The sequence below is a fragment of the Temnothorax curvispinosus genome, unplaced genomic scaffold (assembly GCF_003070985.1).
Source record: "Temnothorax curvispinosus isolate PA1 unplaced genomic scaffold, ASM307098v1 QBEX01004937.1, whole genome shotgun sequence".
Lineage (NCBI taxonomy): Eukaryota > Metazoa > Arthropoda > Insecta > Hymenoptera > Formicidae > Temnothorax > Temnothorax curvispinosus.
Window position 1 is genome coordinate 223,376 of NW_020214717.1, and position 23,709 is coordinate 247,084.

The window sequence follows — 23,709 nt, forward strand, 5'->3', positions numbered from 1 at the left end:
TTTACAGAACCTTATATTTCAAAAACTTGTTTACGCTATCTTAAAGCAACAAAAAAGCAACAAATTTTGGTGTATTGTTTTTTTTTTTATTTGAGCACTCTATGAGTTTTTTAGTATGTGGTGGGGCTAGAATCTGTGTCAAGCTGGCCTCCCATGCAAAAAAAAAATATATAGAGTGCTCAAATCGAATAAACGTTTATACCAGAATTTGTTGCTATTTTGTTGCTTTAAGATAGCGTAAAAACATTTTGGAAATATAACGTTGTTTAAGATGTAGTCAACATAGTGCTATCTATTAGGTATTCGGATATATGTATTTTCTAAAAAAACGTAGGGGGCGTCCACTGCCGTACTGCCGAGTCAATGCCGGATAAAATTCGGACACTGCCTTAGCAATGCTATGCAATACCTCCTGCACTGCCACTGCCACATGTCATTATTACCACTCCCCAACCATTGACGACAATGCCGTCAATATTATAGGCCACTGCTTACTTTTTTCAGTCCACTGCCGAAATTTTGTACACCAATGCCGGCTGTGAATTTCCCCCCAGTTTTATCTTAACTTAATTAAATATATTACGGCATTACGAAATATATTTAGATTAATGCATCATGGAGTTCTAAAATAGCAAGCTACATTATTGTTTAATTTATAATTATTTATTCATAATTAATTAATTAATTAATTAATAATGGATTGGACATATGTGTATAAACATATATATATTATTTTATATACATTATTATGTACATATAGATATACGTGTGTGTATATATAATTATATGTATATGTATATATACACTAAAATAGTAGAGTAACATCATCATCGAATTTTAACGCAATTAATTAATTCATTACTGTTAATTTTCTAATGATCTACTTTCTGCTTGCATACTGACTTTCTATCTTTGAGACGGCAGTATAGGTTCAATATATATTTTCTTATAGAAAATAAATCGACCAATTCTACATAATAGATTTTCAAAGATCATGCAGTTATTCTCTCGATCATTAATGGTCGATAAAATCAAAATGGTTTTTATCTCAAGAAAGTATGTAAGATATAAGAACTTTTTCATTTTTAATCGGTGGTTACTGCACTCGAGTACGGGTGAAAGACTAATCGAGCTGCACGATCGGCAGATTTCTTTCCAGGGACGGTTAACGTGAACACTCATTGACCCGTTGGTAACGGAACATCGCGACCGCGTTCTCGTTCCTTCTTCGTCGGTATTACGCGATAAGTCAGCGCAGGAAACGGCCCGTGGAGGTTCCAAGAGGTCGTAGGAACGCGAACAATCGACCAATAAATTTCCGCGAAAATTCTGACGTGCGGCCAGAACCTTAGGGGGAAAAAAAAACGGACGGAAGATCGTTTTCGAAGTAGGCCAAGGATCGTCGACGATAGAATTATCCAGGCTAGAAGTTCATCTTCATGCAGCAATGTTTTTTTATATTATCGCAATACCAGATTCCTTCGCAACCGCAACCGCATTATTGTCGTATCGTCATGTCGAAGAACCATTTTACTATATTTTTCAACACGGAAAAATATATGAAAGTGTAAATCACATACAAGAAATATGACGTTAATTGTATTAACTCGAATTCCAGCACAATTCTCACTAGCTTGCATAATACTAACACGCAGTAATTAGCGGTTACTTCATAATGACAAATATCATGATGTTAAGCGATGTTGCAGTAATGAAGGATTTTAAGAGACAAACATACCGTTGAGTGTCACATTACAAGATTGTATTGTATATCATGTTGTGTGTTGTAGCACTAGAAGGTAACATTAATTATTAGTAATGTTAACTACAATTATAGGTACAGTATTAACACGAATTTTCGTATTACGGCAAGAAAAGCGCCAACAAACATTTTGAGTTATCTATAATTCTCGTACATTTAAATTATGTTTTAGGTTAATTAACTTGAAACAAAAAATACTATTTGATTCATAATTTTTTTACACGAAAAGAACGTTTTTTTTAACTAAAATATCGATCAAAAAATTTAGCTAAATATAGATTAAAAAATATATAATTATATGCTGGATCGTTCGACTACATTAGATGCTCAAGCTAGTTGCTACAATATAGAATGTCAAAACTTTTTACAGCATTATGATCCTGTATAATTATGTTGATGGTCTAACAATTATTTTCAGATTTGTATCTAGCTTAATTTTATAATATATTACAGCAAAACCATTTTTTCCATATTTTTATATTCAGTTTATAATTTCTTGCAATTTGTGCATATATTTATGCATTTATCAATACGTTACCATTATCTTATAACATCGTATGTATATAGAGGCATAAAGGATGTCGAAACATTCAATGGATGTTAAAGTATATCTAACAATTTTTACCTCTTGCAAAATAAAAGCCGGAGTGATTAGTTGATATAGAATTCATTCAATTATATGGAAATGCATCGTAATTAAAATAGGAGTTACATATAATGTTGAATTATATTACTATACTAATTTAAAAACTTATGTCTGCTTATATTCATTTTAATTAGTTGTTAAACTTTAACGAGCTTATGCATGTTTTAATATTAGCGGAAATAAAGAAAACAGCTGTTTCTCTCATGTTTAATATCAACTTGTTAATAGAACTTTACATTCCTATTATTATAAAATCCTTTTGAAGTCGACTAATATCTATGAGTTTTCTACATTTGAAACACATTTGAAGTTTAATTTACTAAAACTCTATCCCTTTCATATATCCCTTTCATATATATCTATTTAGCAAGTATGTGTCGCGAATACGAAGTGGAATTGCTAATTGATATTTTTGCTTGTCCCATACTTTGGCTGATTAGGCAAATTGATATGTCCTCGTACCTATCGGTGAAGCTTAACGATCATTGGATCCGGATGTGATCACAGGATGTATACGAATAATACTGCGGAATGGTTTCCGCGGAGATCGAACGATTCCCATTACCTGCAAGTGTAACCGAGTTCTACTAGCAGGTAAATGGTGCACGCAATTATTGCCATCAGAGCGGGAAATGCAATTTCGTAGCGCTACGCACGACATACCGGAGTTTGCGATGTGACGAGAGTCCTCTCATCAGTCTACTGACCTTTTTATCCATTAAATGTATGAATAGAACATTTTTTAAATTTCGTCGCTTCTTACAATATTCCGAAAAAGACTTATGTTTTTGTAACGCTTAGTTCAGTTGAAATATTTTTTTATTATTCTATTTATTATGTGTCTTCTCTTCTGCTCGGTTATATAATTTAGATTTTTTTCGATATTTTATATCTGACTTATTTTGATAAATTTATTTCAAGATAATAAATAAATTTCTCACCTTCTCACCATCTTTTTTGGTCAAAATTGTAGTAGATTAAACGGACGCATCTATTTTCCTTAATTACATATCTTATCTATTAAGATTGGCAATTCGATTTAGCGCGATAGAAGTTTCTTCAAATCAGTCACACAATAGAAACTGTTTTTCATCTCACCCGCAAATATTTTACGACATAACAATGAGAATATTTCTGTCTTATTTCTTCAAATATCCCGATGTATATACGCTTCATATACGTCGGCCCATATGTCCATTCCCGAAGTTTTCGAAGCGCGGAGCTTGTTTCTATTTCACATCGCGCCCGCCGCCGAAGTATTTTGGCCCGGCAGGGATTTCCTGCGTGAAAAGAAAGAATGCCATCCAACTTTCATCGTAATATGCGACGAGTTGCCGCAATATGTTGCGAAAGTAATTTTTAAAGTAGAACCGCTGTTTCGGCGGGATAGAGTGCGTATGCCATGCGTGTATGTGTGTGAGTGGATTGAACACGTGCACAATAGGCGGCGCGTAATCGCTGATCCTGTTAAGGATACTCCTTTGTGGCAGTAATGAGAAGATACGTCGCGCGCTCTAATTCGGTTTTAGTGTCGCCGATTATGTCTTCTCGATCGATTACGGGACGTTGGGAAGCGTACGAAACATTCACTGAAGACAATCATGGTATCGCTGTTAAATGACGCATCACTCAACATCAGATCAGATTTAGTGGCCTCGATCTGTGCCATTTACGATAATTGCACGTGGTTTGATTAGTGTATCATCGATCAGGGGCTGAATGATGCAGCCTAAAATTAATGCAAGTCACTTGTGACCCAAATGCATTCGATACACGTTTAATGAATTAATGCCATGCTCCTCTATAGATATTCAATAAGGATCAGTAAATAAATGTCGTAAAGTTAATACTAAGAATTTATACTATGAAATGAGAATAAAAACATATTTATATTTTGCTACATTCTATCTAAGTTTGTTTAAATCTTTAAATGATTCTTCAACATCTCTTTCAAGAGATCGACGACGAGTTGTTAAAGCATTGGATAAATCAAAAGGCTAAAACGGATGAATATTTTGTCAATCGTTTCTCATACTTCGTTCTTTAATTAACGAACTTATTGGTAATGCGAATTGATTGCCTGCGCAAATGGTAATTTAGCCCTGATAGGAACCGTTTAACTTTTAATTGGAATTCGAAGTGGTGCGAGCAATCCGTACTCGTGATTACCAACGCGAATATCTATTTCCGGTATGAGCGCCAGATGTATCGAATTGTCGAATTAACTTTCGCGCCAGGTTCATCAGCTAACGGGCGAGACCGAGCCACGAATCAAGCAACTTATACAAATCGCTGAAATAGGAGCACCGGGTGCATCGTTCGCACGGTAATCGGTGCTGAGTTAACTATAATTATGTCCAACTGAGCCAGTAATTAATTCTAAAGTGAGAAACGATTAATCATCGCGGCTGCGCCGCGCGGTGTAATATTTTACTCAATCTTCCGACAAATATTTCTCCTATCTCACAGAACCGGAAAATCTATATAGGCAACCGGTCGTGATTATGTCTATTTTTTTACGATTAAGGACAGGCCGTTTTTAATCAAGCGTATATATATCTCGACGAGAGGTATTCCTTTGACGAAAATTCTCTACTTACAAGTTAAACAATATTGAAATATTTTTCAAACGGGCATTCCAATGGAATACGTTATGCGAAGGAAAACCAATTACGAATTCATAAGATTATTTGAATTCTTTTAAATTTATTTATTTAGTTAAATATTTATCCGCATCTTAAAAATAGCATTAACAGATGTAGTTTCTTTGCATAAATGCATCCAATACGATTAATTTGAAATTAATTAAGCGGATTATTCTCTCTTTAAGTTCTTTGTAGCAAGTCTTGGAAATATACGCGTATAGTCTGCGGGTCCAAATACAAAAATGTGATTTGCTCTCTGCGACTAGATAAAAATGGATTTATCTGATTTTCGTTTTAATCTCTTCTCTTTTCCATCCAATCGTAAACAGATAAAACAATGCGATTTCTACGTAATGAGATTTATTCATCGTATGGGGGAGCACACGATACCTCGATTGTTTAAGCAGATTCTGGGGTGACGTTCGAGTATGGCTCGGCGCCAACAAAGCCACACCCGAAAGCCCCGGCAGCGCGTCGTGTGAATCGTTTTATACATATATTCGAACCGCAGGTAAACGATATACACGGGCAATTATTTGCAGTGTGTGTTGTTGGAATAGACAAAAACAGACAAAATTCTATCGTACAAAAATACCGAAGGCTGTATTTGAATTGACTAAAAGGCGAATGCAGACATGAATTTCACGCTTTTCTATGCCCAGTGACATGTTTTGATTTAGTTTTGGTTGGGCATTTAAAATGGTTTAGAGAAAATCCAATTCCAAAGTATAAACCCTGCAGGCACCAAATAGTTTCAACCAGCATATGAAAACAATCGGATTCTCAAATAATTTTTTTTAGCAAAATCTGATAATAAATGGTCAAACAATTGACGTTAAATTGTCCAAAGTCTCTATTAAAACAAAAAATATTTTTTACGTTATCAAAAAGAAAAATTTTGATATTTGTATCATATTTTAATACATTTCACTTATCAGGACAATGTATTTATACTATCTTTATATGTTGGACTATTTATTTTTGTAATTTTATTCTTTTTTTAGCATTTACTTTTCTATTAGGCTAATTTATCGAGATTGGCTCCGTTTTGAGTAAGAGTTATCTCGACAGTTCCCGCAATAATTGCTGTTACAGCCAATAAATGGACTACGTTTATGTTCTTATAGTTCCATTTGGCTCACGAAATTTCCTTCGTGCGACGCTCGAAGCCTTTTTTCCGTAACGCAATTCTTTTCCGTGGGACATTGCTATTCGAGACATCTTGGGAGAGACGGAAAAAGAAACCCGCGGAGGAGAGAAAGCCGAAAGGTAAAGAATAGCCTCGTATTCGTGCAATGCGGTTCTGCGAGATAGAGTCAACCGTAATTTGAGTCCATTCTTCGACCTTCCGGAATTCGTCGTTCGTGAGGCTCACCACTACCGATGCTTAATTTTCCCCGGGTCTTCTTATCTACAAGCATCCACTATGAAAATTATTACTTGTCGTCCCGAGTTTCCCCGAGATCTACAACTTTGTTCGAACCTACATTTTTGCGCACGTTTGCTCTTTACATCTATTTCTCCGCCGCGCTGTAATAGTAATGTTACAAACTACTAACTAGCCTAGTTATCAAGTAATCTGCACTTATTAACTATTAGGTTGTTTTCAGTATAACGTAGTTAAAATTGTAGTGCAAACCAAGCAAGTGAGCGCGAACAAACATGAATGTGCACGTATTTCGATAAGTTTAATTCCTTCAAAATTGGCTCCGCGATTCGATCGCTTCGTGACTTTCACACCCAGGAAAAAAAGACTCGATGATAACGATTAACGACACAGAATAGAACGCTGAAAGACGTTTATACGAGCGATAGCAGACAACGCCGAGCAATAAACTTGGTCTGGCACTGCGAGGGTTTAGGTAAAATTGCGCTCGATAAAAAGATGTCTGTCGGTGATTTGTCGCCGTGCGCGAATGCCATCGAGCAACTTCGAAGAGGTTTAAAAGGCGATAAACGGTTTGTTGCGTAAACCGCGGCGCCATAAGATCGAGGGATAATGCGTCGCGACGTCAATTTAACCTTCCACCGTGTGTGATTTGTTGGGTTTACTCAATGAGCGAAAGAATCGAAGACCTAAGCTTTCACACAGTGTCGACTATTTCTCTTCGTTTATTGAACGATGGTGACGATTGAATTGTTAGAGAAATTCCATTGGCATCTCTCTGCAAAAGGATGTCTATATAGATAGCACATCGAGAGAGATATATATGTTTGATTTGCAACTGAAATATTTTGCGTAATAGAGATTCGTAGAAATAATGCGTACATTTGTGTATTCAGTCAGTATATTTTATCCGATTAAACAAAGAATTTCGAACTAATCAAGACCTCTTCACGAATATAATTTGGAAAATATTAACGTATTACTCGAAAAGTTTGCGCGTACTATACGATCGTGTTCCAACATATACTAATGTGAAAGCATCTCAGCAGCGAAACAAATATTGCAAATTACATAGAGAAATTAAATAGAGAAAGTGCCGTCTTCGGTTGGGCTGCAGTGTCTTGGTGTAGCCTAATAATAATATTTCTGTGTGAATTTCACAGTACCGACGGAAAGTTTCGGGACAACGTGAAGGCGCAATTGTGCCTTTCATCCAATACAAGTATGAATCAGTGAATGTCGTTATAATTACGCACGAAGGAAAAGGAGGGAGAAGGGGTTTCCTAATTTGATATAACGTCGCAGTTTAGATATGTTTTTAATTAATCCAATCAATTAAGTAAAATACGACTATACAGGGTTGTCTCCAAACTTTCCGCCGGTACTGTATATACCTATTTTTTCCAACTTGCAATTATCAAACTGCGCGCCGATTACTTGTCGGTCTTGGCATGCAGAGTTTTTTTGTTGGAACAATAAATCCACATATTTAAATCGATAATAGATTTAACTTCTAATTCTAATAAGCATCCCTTTTAAATCACTGTAAAAAATTTATTGCAAAAAACATTACTCCAGCCAGAGTTATTACAAACGATAAACGAAAATAAATAAAGTTGGACCGATATGAATCTTATAATTAAATAGAGAAGATGCCATCTTCGGTCGGGTTGGATCCAAGGTTCGGACCCTCTTTCACAATTCGTGATGGGCATTTTTGCCAATTTGATCACTGAGGCACGTGATAATATTTAATAAATAATCGGCGGGCAGTTTGCTAACAATAAGTTGGAAAAAGTATACAAAATTTATACAGAAATATTATATTATTAAGCAATCAAGATCCGGACCGATCGAAAATGACATCTTTTCTATTTAATCGTAAGATTTATATTGATTCAATTTCATTATCATCGCATATTAATTGATTTATCGTTTGTAATAAAGACATGATATAAAAGATCTTATTTATATATTAATAGTTTTGTATATTTAAGAAAAATGTGTTTACTATATAAACATGTTGAAGAAATGTCACATTTCTTCTTGAAATTGTATTCATTTAATTTACATGAATATCTATTGTTAAATAAAATATTACTACGAGGAATAATAATAATTATTATTATATTAAAGTTTCTCTGGGAACGAAACTTCGAATCATTTTTAATTTTGTAAAATAAGTTTTGTACTCTAGGCAAATGTAATTGATTCAAAAATTTTAATTTTCGCTAAGCACATCGTATAAAAGAGGCGACTCATGGAATTAAAGAAGTTGTGTTTTCTATGTCCCTCTATTCCGGGAAATTCATTAAAAGTTTAATTCCGTCGTTGTGAATATATCCACGAAGCCTTTGTTATAGAGAGAAGTGAATCCATTCTAGTCCCTTGGTCGTTGTTCGATAAACTTTTAATTAGCTATCTACATTTCTCTATCTATCTGGGCACAAAACCTTGTTATGTCCTTCGCGCGATAGACATAATTGATTAAATAAATCGAAGGCTCGAAAAGGATAATTGGTTGGAATAACCCACACGTGTATGACGTCAATTACTAATTGCCGGCATTTGTTGCGCGCTTTGATTCTATAGATATTTGTTTTTTTTTTTCGATCTGATCTATTTTATTTAAAAATAGCTTGAAATGTACGCGTGTATGAATAATGTAATATCTGCCGATATTTCGATAAACGAATTAATATGCGACATTCGTTTCTCTGTCGAGAAACTGTCATTTCACATTGATATTGGAACATGACTATGTAGTACGCGCAAAATTTTCGAGTGATACGCGAGCATATAAAATAGAGAATAATTTGTGTTTATGATGCGTGCAAAATATGCGGGATAAGAGTAACAGATGTAAAATGTTTTCTAGTAGTTTTATAAATGTACGGGTAAATTAAAGTGAGCGCACAAACGTTTCTAGTAATAAATCCTTGATGTTATCCGCCAAAAAGTCTAACGAATTATAACTGACTGATCTCTATACATATAATGTCCAACATTTATGTCAACGAGAAGAACGATTTAACAACATATTGACAATACCACAGTTAAAGATTTCAATTTTGAATAAAGTCTGAAGTGGCGTGAATTTCGAGCAACGAAATTGCGATATGGAAAGTCCGTGCTATTTATCATCAATCAATCGCTGACATAGAATCTAATGCACGTTGTATTTGACACGCGGCTTGCTCTATTTCAAAGTACTGATATAGCCGAAACGCACGGAATTCGCTCAAATATCCATTGTTGAGTCTGACTTTATCGGCTCGCACAGAGCCAGACAGGCGCTCACGCTAATCCTAGATTTACAGAAAGCCAGTGAGGGAAACGAGTACAAAACGTGGGAATTCCTAGCTGTAACCTATATATATATATATATATATATATATATATTTTATATATATATATATTGTGTGTATATATATATATATATATATATATATATATATATATTGATGTATACAATTATGTATTTACTCAAAAGAATTTTGGCAAGTACAAAACGAATGCCAAGGTAGACCCAAATAATAATACGAAGAAAAAATTCTACATGCTAGTATCTCTGTTTTCCCCTCTTTTTAAAACGATATTTCGAATATAAAGGAGGGTATACATTTGAAGCATTTTGGAGAGCCCGCAGGGATTATTGGATTCATTTTTTTTCCACTCAGAATCACTTGCTGAATCTGAGAAAAATGGCCAAAAACATTGTAGTATTCAGTAAAAGTTTTTAAACACACTTTACACCGAAGGAAGCAACGGTCGATTTAATAAAATTTTGCAGAATTTGATAAAAGCAAGTGATACTGAGTGAAAAAAAAAAAAAAAAAATGAATTCAACGATACCTGAATGCTCTCTAAAATTCCTAAAATGCATATCGTCCTTTTTATCATCTTTGAGAACTAAATTTATGTCTAGTTATTTACAGATATATTTATTGCCTTTTCTTGGACTATTATGGCGAAATTCAACTCGTAATTCAATATCGTTAATTTCTTCCAGTCGACGAGTTTCTTAATCGGTTTCGCGTTCGCGCCCGAAAGGAACACATGATTTGTCGTTGCGGACCGGTAATTAGCGCCAGTACCAATAGTTCGCGGCTGAATGAATTTATCGGCGAACTGTTGAGATTTTTTGCTCTCTTGTAGCATTCAAAACGCATTTTACTTATTGTATTCTTCTTTCTTCAGCCATCGATTTGCGAGGCGACATATATATATATATATAGACTACATGTGAAAGTAACAGACGTGCATTAACACACAGTCCTTTATAAATTTATGGACACAGCTGGTTTGGTGAAATAAAATGTAAATCTCAAGTGAAATATTCATAAGTAATTATTCAACTCTATGATAATCGCGAAACACGCAGATAAAACATTGAATTCTTTCCATACCTTCTTCAACTTCGTGTACTCGATGTCCCAATCGTGTTGTTTCTTAGAACGTTTTCTTCTCAAACATGTATGCCGTGTGTCGCATACATTCCCGTTTACTTTTATTTATATCCTGACAGCGGCTCCTCATGTAGAGTGTACACTCGTCCGATACTTGCTCGATTTGTCGCGGCTTCGATTTCTCGCGTGCCACTTGTTCACGTCGGCGACGGTTACGCGGTCGCCAAGTCTCTCGGGAACGATCTCGCGATTATGGACGACAGTTCGCAGTTCGGCAGTGCTTTTTCTCCGCGCTTCTCCATCCGGACCGCTGTCTGTCAATCTATCTTGTCATTTCTCCGACATGACGGTTTCGTCACGGGAAAGTTTTGATCGAATTAACAAAAAAAGACAACCAGTGCTTTCCATAATACATACGAGACCGGCGACGTATTGACACTCGCAGGCAGCAGTTAATCATTCATTAATAAACAATTCTCCTTATAGAAATTTAATACTGTAAGTGATTTTTTGGCTAGTGATTAATCATTTAAAAGCACTATTAAAAGCACTATTAACAGTGCTTTTAATAGTGCTTTTAAGTGATTAATTACTAGCCAAAAAATCACTTACAGTATTAAATTTCTATAAGGGTCGATGTAAGTGATTTCCGCAATTTTACGAAAATGTCGTATGTCATATTTATATTAATTTGTTACTGAAGACACACATTGAATATTGGTTTAAATTTCTTCCTTATATTAAAATAGAAATACTGCGATCGTAAGTTTGTAAGGATAGCGGAGTTCAAAATAAATCAAAACGAAACACGCACCGCATAAAGGACTGTATTGTACGTGCCGCACGTACCTAGATAACATAAATAAATGTAAACAGATATAAGAAATATTGAAAGATATTGGTGTGAGTTGGCTGGCTGTAGCGATATCGGCAGAAAAATTGCAGAGTCCAGTGAATCCGCAGTAATAATCGCTCGCATCTATCACGTCTGATTTGCAACGTTCGATTTATTCAGATTTATTTTCACGGCGACCCTAGGCGCATTTCTCACGTGGGTTTTCTCCGCGTGTGGAAATATTCTCCTCCCCAGTTACTCCACCGCGGATTTTATTTATCGATTTCGTTCGATTGCGCGCGCGATTTCGCATCGTGACAAGCGTAATTTCCGGTCGAGTTAGAAACTCGCGGCAGCGCTGCACCGTTTGGTCAAATTTCGGGCGAGAAATCACGGCAATGTATTATTGAATAATAACGTCCATAATTAATACTTCAGTTCCTCCGCGCGTCGACAATAGCGCGCGTTGCTCTGATTTCATTAAACGTTGTGTAATTTATGCAGCGAGTTCCACCGTGTGACCTGGAGCAAATGAAATTCATTGTTGCGCAATGAAACGACCTTTTTTCGATAAAGCGGTTACATTTTGCAAATTAAATGTTGTGAAAGTACCGCATTAAGAATCTCTTTGATTTACCGAACATACTTTCGTAAGCACAAACTCGGCATAAAAGAGCGTAGACAATGAAAATGAACAATTAACATGAAATAATGTAACAAGAATTTTGATCTTTAACGAAATGAAAATTATTACAAATATTCACGTCGTACTGTGTAATGTTATTATTCGGAATCGTAATAACACTAAAGTAAAATGTAAAACGAATAATGTCTTTCCCCGAGCAAAACGTGAATTGTATTAAAAAAGTAATGATAACGGTTTTTGATTATAAAGTTTCATTGTATATTTATTTATGCATCTATATAACAAACGAAGTTACATAAAAAATAGTGTATTACGAAAATGATTATCGAATATTCAAATTGACAGATGAAAAATGACCGGAATGCGAAGAAATATCGAAATCCGATATATTCGAACATATTTCGAAAATGATCGAATATAGAGAAGATAAAGTTTCGGTTCAGATCATGGCATAGTAATTTTATCAATATAATACTCAGCCAAGTCAATAGTTAATATTATAATGTATCAAATGCCGAGGCAATTTAATGTAATATTGATAAAATACATTCAATGTATTATTAATAAGTTGCATTATTCATTATTAGTTTTTATTAGTAAATATACTTATTGCTAATAATTAACATTAATACATGTTATATGTTTAGGCTATTAGAATTATTAATTATGTAAAATCTACTTAAAAATATTGATTTAAAGTAAAATCGATACAGGATGAGCACAGCGCGATATCGAAAACGCGAAAATCGCGCGTTGAATAATCGAAGAACAAATACCGGACAGCTCATTTTGCTGCCAATTATCGTTAGCCCTCGGTTCCTCGGCTCGGCCTGCTACGGGATTATTTACCACTCCGGAAACTACTGCGACTGCCGCGCTCTATTGCGCTCTCGCAAGTGTAAGCGAATGAACTACATACGTCGGCCGGTATTTGTTTCATACGTTTCCGGCGCGTGAATACATAATGGCATTCCAAAAGGATTGTTTGCCCGACCAGGTGACAACGTATACCCAATGGTAAATTTAAACGTTGCCGTGGCTGCTTTGTGCGGCTTGTCGTTATAATTTATCCCGGCAACAAAGAACTCCCTCATTTGCTGAACATTTTCGGATGGCACTTCCGTTCACCGTAACCCCAGTGATTATTCCGAAAACGCGCGCTATTAAAGAGCGCTTTGAAAGAGCTAATGTATGCGAATCAACTGATACAATGCGGATTGTTTTAGTTATTCATCGAATCGCAGCTCTATTTTTCCGTTGCTAAATGTAATCACATCAAATGGTGATTTTTGTAAACTTGATACGCAAAGCAAAATATGTAATGCATATTTTCTGCTTTTGTACTATTGTTTTTATTGTACTTTATACCTTCTGGTGTCATATGGAGTTAAAATGTCGCATTTCATCTTCGCGTTGCTTTATCTACCATACGCACAGTTAGTTGTATTAATAAATTTCAAAATATTTTTTTACAGTTAATGGAAAAGAACAGCGATAATATTTTTATTTTTTTGTGAGAGTAGTACAATGACCCAAATATATTTATAAAGTTATTTACAAAATAAAGAGATTTACAAAATCTCTCAGAATTAAAATGTTTCTCTTTGCAAGTAAACTGCAGTTTAATGAAATGAATAGTCTCAGACAGAAAAACTTGAAAACCGTATATTTCTAAAAAATTTTTAAAGAAATGTAATTTATTATTGTTGGAGAAAAATATTTACTATTTATTTAAACAATTAAAAATAAAAATAAGCTTTTCCCCCATTAATCGTCAAATATTAAAGTTTTTTTTTTACAATAAAAATTATTTTTATTTTTAATTGTTCAATTAAATAGTAAATATTTTTCTCTAATGTGGTCGGACACTGGTACGTGTCCGACCACTGGGACATTTACCTTAAATCTTTGTAAAAATGATAACAACTGTAAATATTTTGATAGTGTTATATCTTTGACTGACATCAAGAGCAATATTTCGATGGAGACAAATTAGAAAAAACATTTGTTTCTACCTTCTTGGTTTAATTAGAAAACATGGCTTTTATGATCACACGTTGCATAACAATTTTTATTTTCACTTTCAATGGAACTAACTAATTTTAATTAACTTTCTATCTAGAATAGACCTGTATATGTATATGTCGTTTAAATTGGATAATTTAATTAGTTGTGACATAGCAGGGCATACACGGGATGATTTTTACTGTATTCCGCAACAAAAGTAATAATAGTTTTATTCTATTCTATTATGCAACTATATCAACTATATGTCACAGAAAATTATGGTAATATTATAACAGACAAGAATATTGTTGAGAGAGAAAGAGGGAGGAAGAATGACAGCTTTGGCAAAAATAAAGGGTTTTTTGTTGAGTTTGCTGCTTATCTTAAACCAATTTTTGATATTAATCCAATTTTGCCAAGTAACCAGATATTATAATTTAACGAAACATTGTGTTTTATAATTCTTTCAATCTGACATTCTTCGACAAATATATACGTTATACCTATATGAATGAGCGTTATAAATGCAATTTTTTGTATTATTACGTTTTTTCGTAATTCTCAGTTAATAAAAAAAGAAGCGTAAAGATGATCATCTTTTCGAGAAACCAATAAATTTCAAATTTACCACAGTCACTTTAATTAGGTAATTGAATTCGTTGGGGAAATATATTTTAATGCATAAATAATAAAAATATATTCTGATATTACATTAAAGCGATTTTTGGAAACGTCGAAATTATTCGCATGATTTACGAGTTTTATTTTATTATATTCAGCATTTTTCAATAAAAAATGAAAAAAGAGAAACACATATACAGACAATCGTAAAGCGGAAAATTGTAAAATTGCGCGCTTAAAATACGCGCAATATTAATATACCGATAATTTCATTTCGTGCGAATACAATTCGAAACGGAATTAATATTTCCAACGTTAATCTGGAATTGACAAAAAATTGAAGACTGACGCGGTGGTAGCATTCTGAATCGCGTTCTCCTGAAGTTAATATTTAAAAAAGATGTAAAGGCGGCATAAAGGGAAAGCTGTCTTGTGTCTTGTTTGTGCATATGCGCGTTTTATTCGACTATACACATACAGTCCGTCCCAACGGACGTCAGCCCACTTCCTCATAATGAAGTGCATTATAAAACTGGATTATTCTGACAAGGCTTTCGCGCTGTATTTACATTGTTCCTACTTCGCGTACGTTAAAGTAAAGCTCTATGATGATTCCTTCCATCAAGATATTCCATCGTCTCGAGAAAAATTTTACATTCAACAATAATATCTATCTTTTCGTTATAAATATCGCATGTATTTTATTTATAAAATATATTTTACTGCGTAGATAAGCAATGCACAGTATACAGTATAATGTATAATAATACTTACTCTCATCTAAATGTATAGTAATTTTCGCTCTTAAAACGTTTTTATTTAAAAAACTATATTGATTGCCACTTTTGTGATATTATATTCCTTATACCTTGATTTAGTAATCTTTTGTGCGTGTTCAGAAATTATAAGTTCAGATAGTATAATAACATGAAGATGCAAATAACTGATCTTTATTTACATCTTTCTTACGAGTGACAATGTCATCTAAAGATGAGTAATGTTCATCATTAACTTGGATTATAAGAAAAGCAAACAAGCGAGTCAAAAGCGATAGAAAAAGTTTCATTCTGAACGCGTTCAGAAGTTTTTTTCAATAAAGACATCCCGAAGTACCATCAATTAAAGCCCTCGTTCATATCTGTCAATAAAAGTGACAGTAAAGTTTCTTTTATCGTAACAGTATGTCCTGCGCATATTAATTTATTTACTATTAACGCGAGTTACCGTACAACAAGGCATTCAATATGTACATAATATTTTCGCTCCAGCACCGATAATATAAAGCGATTAGTGACCGGACGTAATGACGATAAATGACATAAGCGCTAAAAGCGTGTATATCCACGGTTAGCGTATATACCCGTTAGTTTATACGACATGTAAATACGATTGACAACCTCGCAATCTCCAATTTGTGTCGTTCGATTGAAATAACAGTGCGACTCATTTATTATTTGTTTTACCTACAAACGGCGCGGAAAAAGTCGGTCGTGGAACGCGTACGTCATTAATGAGGCACTCAGGAACTACATTCCCAATTAGGATGCATTACATACGTGCAGCGTTTAAAGCCTGCAATTAGTGCGACGCGATATAACATTCTGTATCCTAGCTGCTGGCTGCTGCAAGCCAGACGGTCGACGCGGGACATTTGTAATGCGGCCGTACGTCATTCTCTTATTGCGCGTTACTTTATTAGACGCGCCGGCCGAATTTTGCCGCTCTCCAGCATTTTAGCGTGCCGACAAAAACGCACGTGCACGCGTCGCGAGTGAGCAAATAGCAGGTGCAATTTCCGCAGAGCGACGCGGCTAAGAGCGGTCGTTCGGTTCACGGTCTTGGGATGTCGCGATGTCCATTGCACGAACATAGGAGTGCCGGGTAACGAGATCATAAAACGTGCGACTATCCCACGTGAAAGCACGTAGCTGCGCAATCTCGTACATTTTATTAATACGCAATAAACTCGGGAAAAATTTCGCACGGCTATTCATGCTTTTTGCAACACTTTTAACCTTTCACGATTTTAAATAGAGGTAAATTCAGCGCGGTGATGTTTATGATACTCTTGTACTTACTTCAAACGTTAAACGATTACGATTTTATAATTCAGTGCTCTTTTTTAATCGAAAGTTATTTTTTATTAAACAGAAGCAAAGAGATATAGTGAGTTTTTCATCGTTATGCATTGGTCATTATTGTTGATATTGTTCACTACAACGAGGTGATATAAACTGATTGTGAGAAACGTCTGTTGAAGACATGCCTGTTCAATTGACAGTCGAGAGTTGAAACTTAAAAGATGATAGTTTGGAATTTACATATGAATACGTATGAGTATGTAAATTCCGAAGTTATGTAACCGACACACGTGAACATGTGTGCCTGTGTACAACCCAAACTATCGCATTTAAATAGTACTTCGAAAATTACATTTCATAAACGGAAGGAGCAACGTTGAATCACAATAAAGTTTCACGTGTCACGTATAAAGTTTCACAACGCGCGCGCGCGTGAAGGTTTAGCGCGTATTACGCGATGTCACGTATAGAGGATACTCGCATTCTCGTAAAGTACACTTCGCAAAAATACGGAGTTATATGTGGGAGGATTGCAAACACCAAAACCGCGGGTGTAGATGTTGTGTTGTACGCAGCGCAAGAGTCGCTGGAGATCTTTCGGTTAATTCACGCGATGCATTTTCACGCTTATGGACCGACATCCATCGACGATAATTGCCCGTTCCATCTTTACGATAGAGAGACACTTTGGACAGGTTTTTAGGGAGCTTTGTCTGTTCTCTCGCGCATGAAAAATCGTTCCGCCGACGTGTTCCGGTCGTAGCGAAGTTACGAGGGCTTTTATCAATAGAGTGTTCAATTCTCTGCCGCGAAAAAATGAGATGGTACCAAAAACGTTCCACAAAAATATCAACGGGTTTAATGGAATGAAAAAGTTAACGAGTTATTTTAACATTTTATAAAGGACAGTCATTTTCAATGTATAGTATCAAATTTAACAAACTAAACGCGCTTCCCACGAAAAATGCACGACGTTAAAATAATAATGAAATGTTTGATAAAAAGGAGCAACTTTCGAGAAAATTCTGAAACTAAGAAAATATATTTTAAATAATGTATCAACTTTAGAAACATTATTAAATGAACTTAAATTAAATTAATCGAAATAGATTTATTTTCTTTTGTAAATTTATAATATTATTTACGTGGTGTTCAATCAAATTCATTGTCCACGTGTATGTACACCTACATCGCTAGTATGATGATAGAATTGTCTCTTGTTATTTTCGGCACAGAGCGCAGATATTTTTCCAGAGGATTCCACGTATATTCTGGATGCGAGTTTTATAATTCTCGATATGCTATTTGTTTTGTCATCGAGATGGCTTTGCAACATATCTCGAGTCACGATAAACCGAAGGCGCAAGCTGTGTGCCATACGCCTTGATCCTCATGCATATTCAAATCTAGATTGCCGTATACCATGTGTACATCGTCCATCCCCGAAATCCAAACGTTTTCCGCTTGCGTCGGTTCATAGCGTTGCTCTCATCTCTCACCTTTATGCGCGATCTTTATCATTTAGTGTGAAGTAAAAGAGCCGGACAAGTACGGCATTTGTTGCGCCTCATGTTTACAAGAAATTAAACAAGTTTTAAATATTCATTCTCTATTAGTAAATTATCTTCAACGAGATATACAAAATCTTTGTGTTATATCACACAGGCTAAATATTGCTTCCTCATAGAGGAAGCTTTGTTTTCGTGAATTTCGTATATGAACCTTTGATTGCGTATAAAGTTGGGTTTAGTCAACCAAATTTAAAAAAATTATATATGAAATAGGAGTAGAAGAAACCAACGAAGAGTTGGTTTTTGAGTTTTTTCTGCCAATATGTTCAGATTGTTGTAAAACGTCGAAATATCGCCTAAAAAAAATGTCCGTGTGTATGTATGTATGTATGTATGCTTTTGTTGTCCGTATATGCTCTAACTTCCGTAATTTTTGAGATATCGGGATGTTTTTTTTTTTTAATTGATAGAGTATCATTCAAGGAAGGTTGCAGTATTGAATTTGGCGATGATCGGTAAAGGAATTCTTTTTTAAAAAATTTTTGAATTTTTTTAGAAATGTCCGTGGTTGCTCTAACTTCCGCAAATTTGGAGATATCAATTTATTTCTAATTTTATTATATTTTTTAGTCTTTTCTACCCTTATTTTATATATAATTTTTTAAGATTTGGTTGATTAGATCCAGCTTTATACGCGATCAAAGGTCCATAATTTTGATCGCATATAAAGCTAAGTTTAATTAACCGAATTTAAAAGAATTATATATGAAATAGGGGTAGAAAAGATTGAAAAATATAATAAAATTAGAAATAGATCGATATCTCCAAATTTGCGGAAGTTAAAACTTCCTCTATGAGGAAGCCATGTGCAAATTTCTAATTTGTACAATTTTAGTGAATTGTTTATCAACAAGATTTTGATTTACGGCGAATATTCCCCTTCAGACACAAATAAATTTATTACACTAAGCTATTAAGTTAATGTTGCGAACATATCATTCCACAGTACGTTTGCAAGTTAATTAAAGAGATGTTTAACGGAATCTATTTAAATACGCTTGTCTGACGTCATTTCCGCATGCACACATATGGCAATTTCATATCAATGACATATGACCAAAAGAATGCGGAACATATTGATGCATTGTGAAATTATTAATTATTAATTATTCTCGTTATATAGAATGGAGTTGACAGTAGAATACATCTACGCAAGTGGCAAAACAGACGCGTAGTAGATAACCAGATCGCGTTAGTCAGCGGCGCGGTATAAATATCGTTAGTGCACTGCGATGCAAACATTAACAGTGCAGGCATTGGCAAGATAGCAAGATGAAAATAACAGTGGTCTTCATGGTCTTGGCGGTCGTGGTGTGCGCCACGGCCCAGGAATCCGTAAGTTTTAATTCGAACATGATCGCTTATTGATGAATTTCTGGAGAATAATGACGTTCTATTTTGCGCAAAGGGACAAGTACCTTGGTCCGTCGGCCCAAATGTGTTACCAGGAATACCAGGCAGCCCCATTGCATATAATCGGCCAAAGACTCTATTGGAATCAATACCATTCCCAATTCCATTGCGTCAATTAATAGATCCACTTGGATTGTTCCACTCTACTGAACAACGCTCTATCTCTTGGCCTTCTTGGCCTTGGTTACGGTCCCTAGGAAAACCTAAAGCAACCTCTGGAAACATCCCAACAACATCCGGAAGTGCATGGACAAGTGTACCAGGGATACCTGAAAGTGCATGGACAAGTGCACCACGGTTACCTGAAAGTGCATGGGCAAATGCAAATGACGAGATCCCAACTGGAATCCTAACTGGAATCCCAACTGGAATCCCAAATGGAATCCCAACTGGAATCCCAACTGGAATCCCAACTGGTATCCCAAATGGAATCCCAAATGGAATCCCAACTGGAATCCCAACTGCAGTTCCACCACAATATGTACTAGGATAAGAAATGTAAAAACTACCAAGGAAGGAAACAATGGCGAAATATTAAGATTTCATTGGGAAAATATTGTAATATAATTATTTTTGTAATTAACAAAATAAATTATCACTGGGAGTAATATCTAAATTAAATATAGCGACAAAATTATATCGAATGCTTAAATATGAATAAATATAATTTTCCAAATATAATTTTCCCTTTTTAAAAAAAAACTAATTGCGAATATCCGATACAATATTCAATAATTATTGAATAACTAAACGAAATCATAAACATAAATAAATGATAAAATTTACATTTTTCTCTATAAGATTGAATTAATTGGCACCAGAAAGCAAATTCTTTTTATTCAAAGAACCATATCAGTAAATAAATACAAGACACATTTTTATCTATTATCTACTTTGTCAACTCTTTATATATCTTATATGAAAAAGGAATTACGATTCAGAGGGGATTTAACAATATGTAACAACGCGAAAAAATTCGCGGAACTTCGACTTTTGTGTAAAAGTATCTGAAGCACAACTGTGGAGTTGAATAGTGGTGCGCGAAATACCGGGATCCCTCCGGATGTGGCTATAGGAAACTCCCCTACAAACTCCGAACGGTACCACGTCCGCACCATTTTGCCATTCTTCGACTAATGCCTAGCTTATAAAGTCTACGTGTTGCGAGAATATATTAAGCCGAGCATGGCATGTTGTACTGAAGTTTTCTTAGTTTTTCATTAATAAAGTTACTCTACCACAGAGTTAGAATATATTCGTGGATCCTTGAATATTTAAATTTGTGGCCTTCAGAAAAGTTGAATTTGCAGTTCCTTAGGTGGTTAGAATGTTAAACTTTAATTGTCTTTGGGCTTTCACATTCTGGGATTCTAAGGCTTTAAATTTTGGGATGTTTAAATTTTTGAAGTCCATAGATCTTAACGTATTTAAATTTTTAAACGATAGGTTCTCTCAATCCCACTTTTTGGAGCTCATACCCCAAATATTTAATTTTGCCAATTTTCAAACTTTAAGATATTTTTAACATTTTTTTAGATTTTTTGAATATATCGAATTCGATCATTTCGATATTTCAAACAAGTTCTTAATTTGTAAAGAATTCTATAAAATTTTGTAGAATTGAAATGTTTAAAGTCCAAGAATTATTATTAATTAAAACTATTATCATATTATTATTGTTAATCAATCTATTATCGCGAATAAGCTGATTTAAAATATTCTGAATAGCTATTAGTAATAAAATCAACAATGCGGTACGATAAGTTACAACAATAGAGGTATTATTACAATATTCCCTATAATCTGTAAATTATCAGGAATTATCTGAAAGCCATAGATTTTAATAGAACAATGAATAATATAATTTAATGTTAAATAACGCGAAAAACTTCCTTTAACTAACAGCTTTTAAGTATTTATACGAATCCGATGTGAACATGAACGAAAGAGGAGTTTTGCCGTAATTATCTCGATTTTCCACACACATAATTTACAATAGCGCGCAGTGGTCGAATGTATGAATGTGTTTTGCATGAATCTCGCTTCACGCAGTGACAGAAACATGCGATCTCGGTAGTCGACAGGTAAGGATTACGTAAATGCACAGAAATGCCTGGAAATCCTGACGCATTCACCGTTAACGCGTAAGCAAAAAATCTTTACACACTCGCACTGATGCAGTAAAACGAGAACTTGTTGACCTGCGTAATTCCTCCTAGTTTATAAATTAAAAAGATGAAAGCGCGATATTCGAGAATTTCACGCTAGCAAAAAATTGTAAGTTTATAGCGAATATTTTGAAGTTATTGGCGCGTATAATTGGCGTATAATAGTCGTGTGTAATTAGCGCATACACAAATAGTGGAATATATTAATAATGTTACTCTTGAACATCTGAACATAATTTACAGTGCCATTTATTTCTACAATAATCGTAATATTAGAAAATTAGGCTCGTAATATGCAAAGTAAGAAGATAATAGGTCAACGAAACGAGTTGAAGAAAAGATGTAATACTGAAATAAGGTTTATTTGTAAATATTAAGTAAAACACGTATGTGCAATGGTAATTTTAATTTAAGTTAGTGTTTAATTATACTAACAAGACTATTTTTAATTTAATATTATTTTTTGTATTTACTTAATGTACTTGTAAGAAAGATTAATAATATTAGATTAATAATAAATAAAGTCGAAAAAAAGACGTTAATTTTTACTTAATATTTACAAATTATTTCAATATTATATCTTTTCTTTAGCTCGTTTCATTGGCCTATCACCTCCTTACTTTGCATAAAATAATCGAATTTAATCATAGCACAGAGTTAATAAGAATTATTTAAGATTAACACTTTCCTGATGCGTTGTACTTTCATTTCCATAAAGAAAAAATTCTGACACATAATGTATCAATATATTTCATGTATGCAATGCGCATGGCACTTATTGCTTCATTCATCATTTATGCAATATCACGGCTGTACTGTCAGATCTTGAATCGAAGGATATCTTTTCTCACAATAACGCCCCAACATTGTCCTTTCCTTCACAAATCCTTAGGATCCTTCAATCTTATCGCGTCCTCCTCTCAATTCCCCCTCGGAAAGCATCGTGCATCATTTCGCATTCTTTTCTTCGCCGTCCAAGCGGATCGTATGCAGAAAGGGAACGAGCTTTTTGAGAAAGAAAGAGAGAGAGAGAGAGAGAGGAGAGAGAGAGAGATGGATAGTGTAATCGCGAAGGACTCGCGAATGGAAGCCGTTACGAATGTTTTCCGATGGCACAGTTGCTACGACCTCGCCATGAATATCTCCTCCGAAAGAAAGTACTTATGCGCGCTTTACTGCACGCGAGACGAGGCGCGTCCCGGCGTTCTTATGCAAAATCCATTTGAGAATAGAAGAGGAGAGAAAAGACATCGCGCCGCGCCGCGCGCTGCATTGCGCCGCGCCGTGCCGCGATGAAACGTTAAACAAAAGGGACTCGCAAGCGAAACGGAAAATAAAATAGGAAATCCTATAGCCGCGATGCGGCAATTTTGGCGTTGTGACGGGGATTTACTCGTGTTACACGATGTTGTGTAGAAGCAATGTTGGCGATGCGAGAAAACCAATAGACGAGTATTACCCGCTCAGGTCTCCCTACGCCAATATAAAGCGAACAGATTATATATATATGTATATATA

At 34.8% G+C, this 23,709-nt stretch overlaps 2 protein-coding genes across 4 annotated transcripts in view; both read left to right on the plus strand.

Annotated features, from left to right (window-relative positions):
* LOC112454271 (glutamate receptor ionotropic, kainate 2) overlaps nucleotides 1-23,709 on the plus strand; it is a 236,688-nt gene that overhangs the window by 70,627 nt on the left and 142,352 nt on the right. The window lies entirely within an intron of this gene.
* On the plus strand, nucleotides 19,835-20,644 carry LOC112454274 (ATP-dependent RNA helicase DHH1-like). The gene is made up of 2 exons (XM_025015569.1): nucleotides 19,835-19,945; nucleotides 20,019-20,644. Exons 1-2 carry the CDS (start codon nucleotides 19,883-19,885, stop codon nucleotides 20,514-20,516), a joined length of 561 nt encoding a protein of 186 aa, XP_024871337.1. The 5' UTR covers nucleotides 19,835-19,882; the 3' UTR covers nucleotides 20,517-20,644.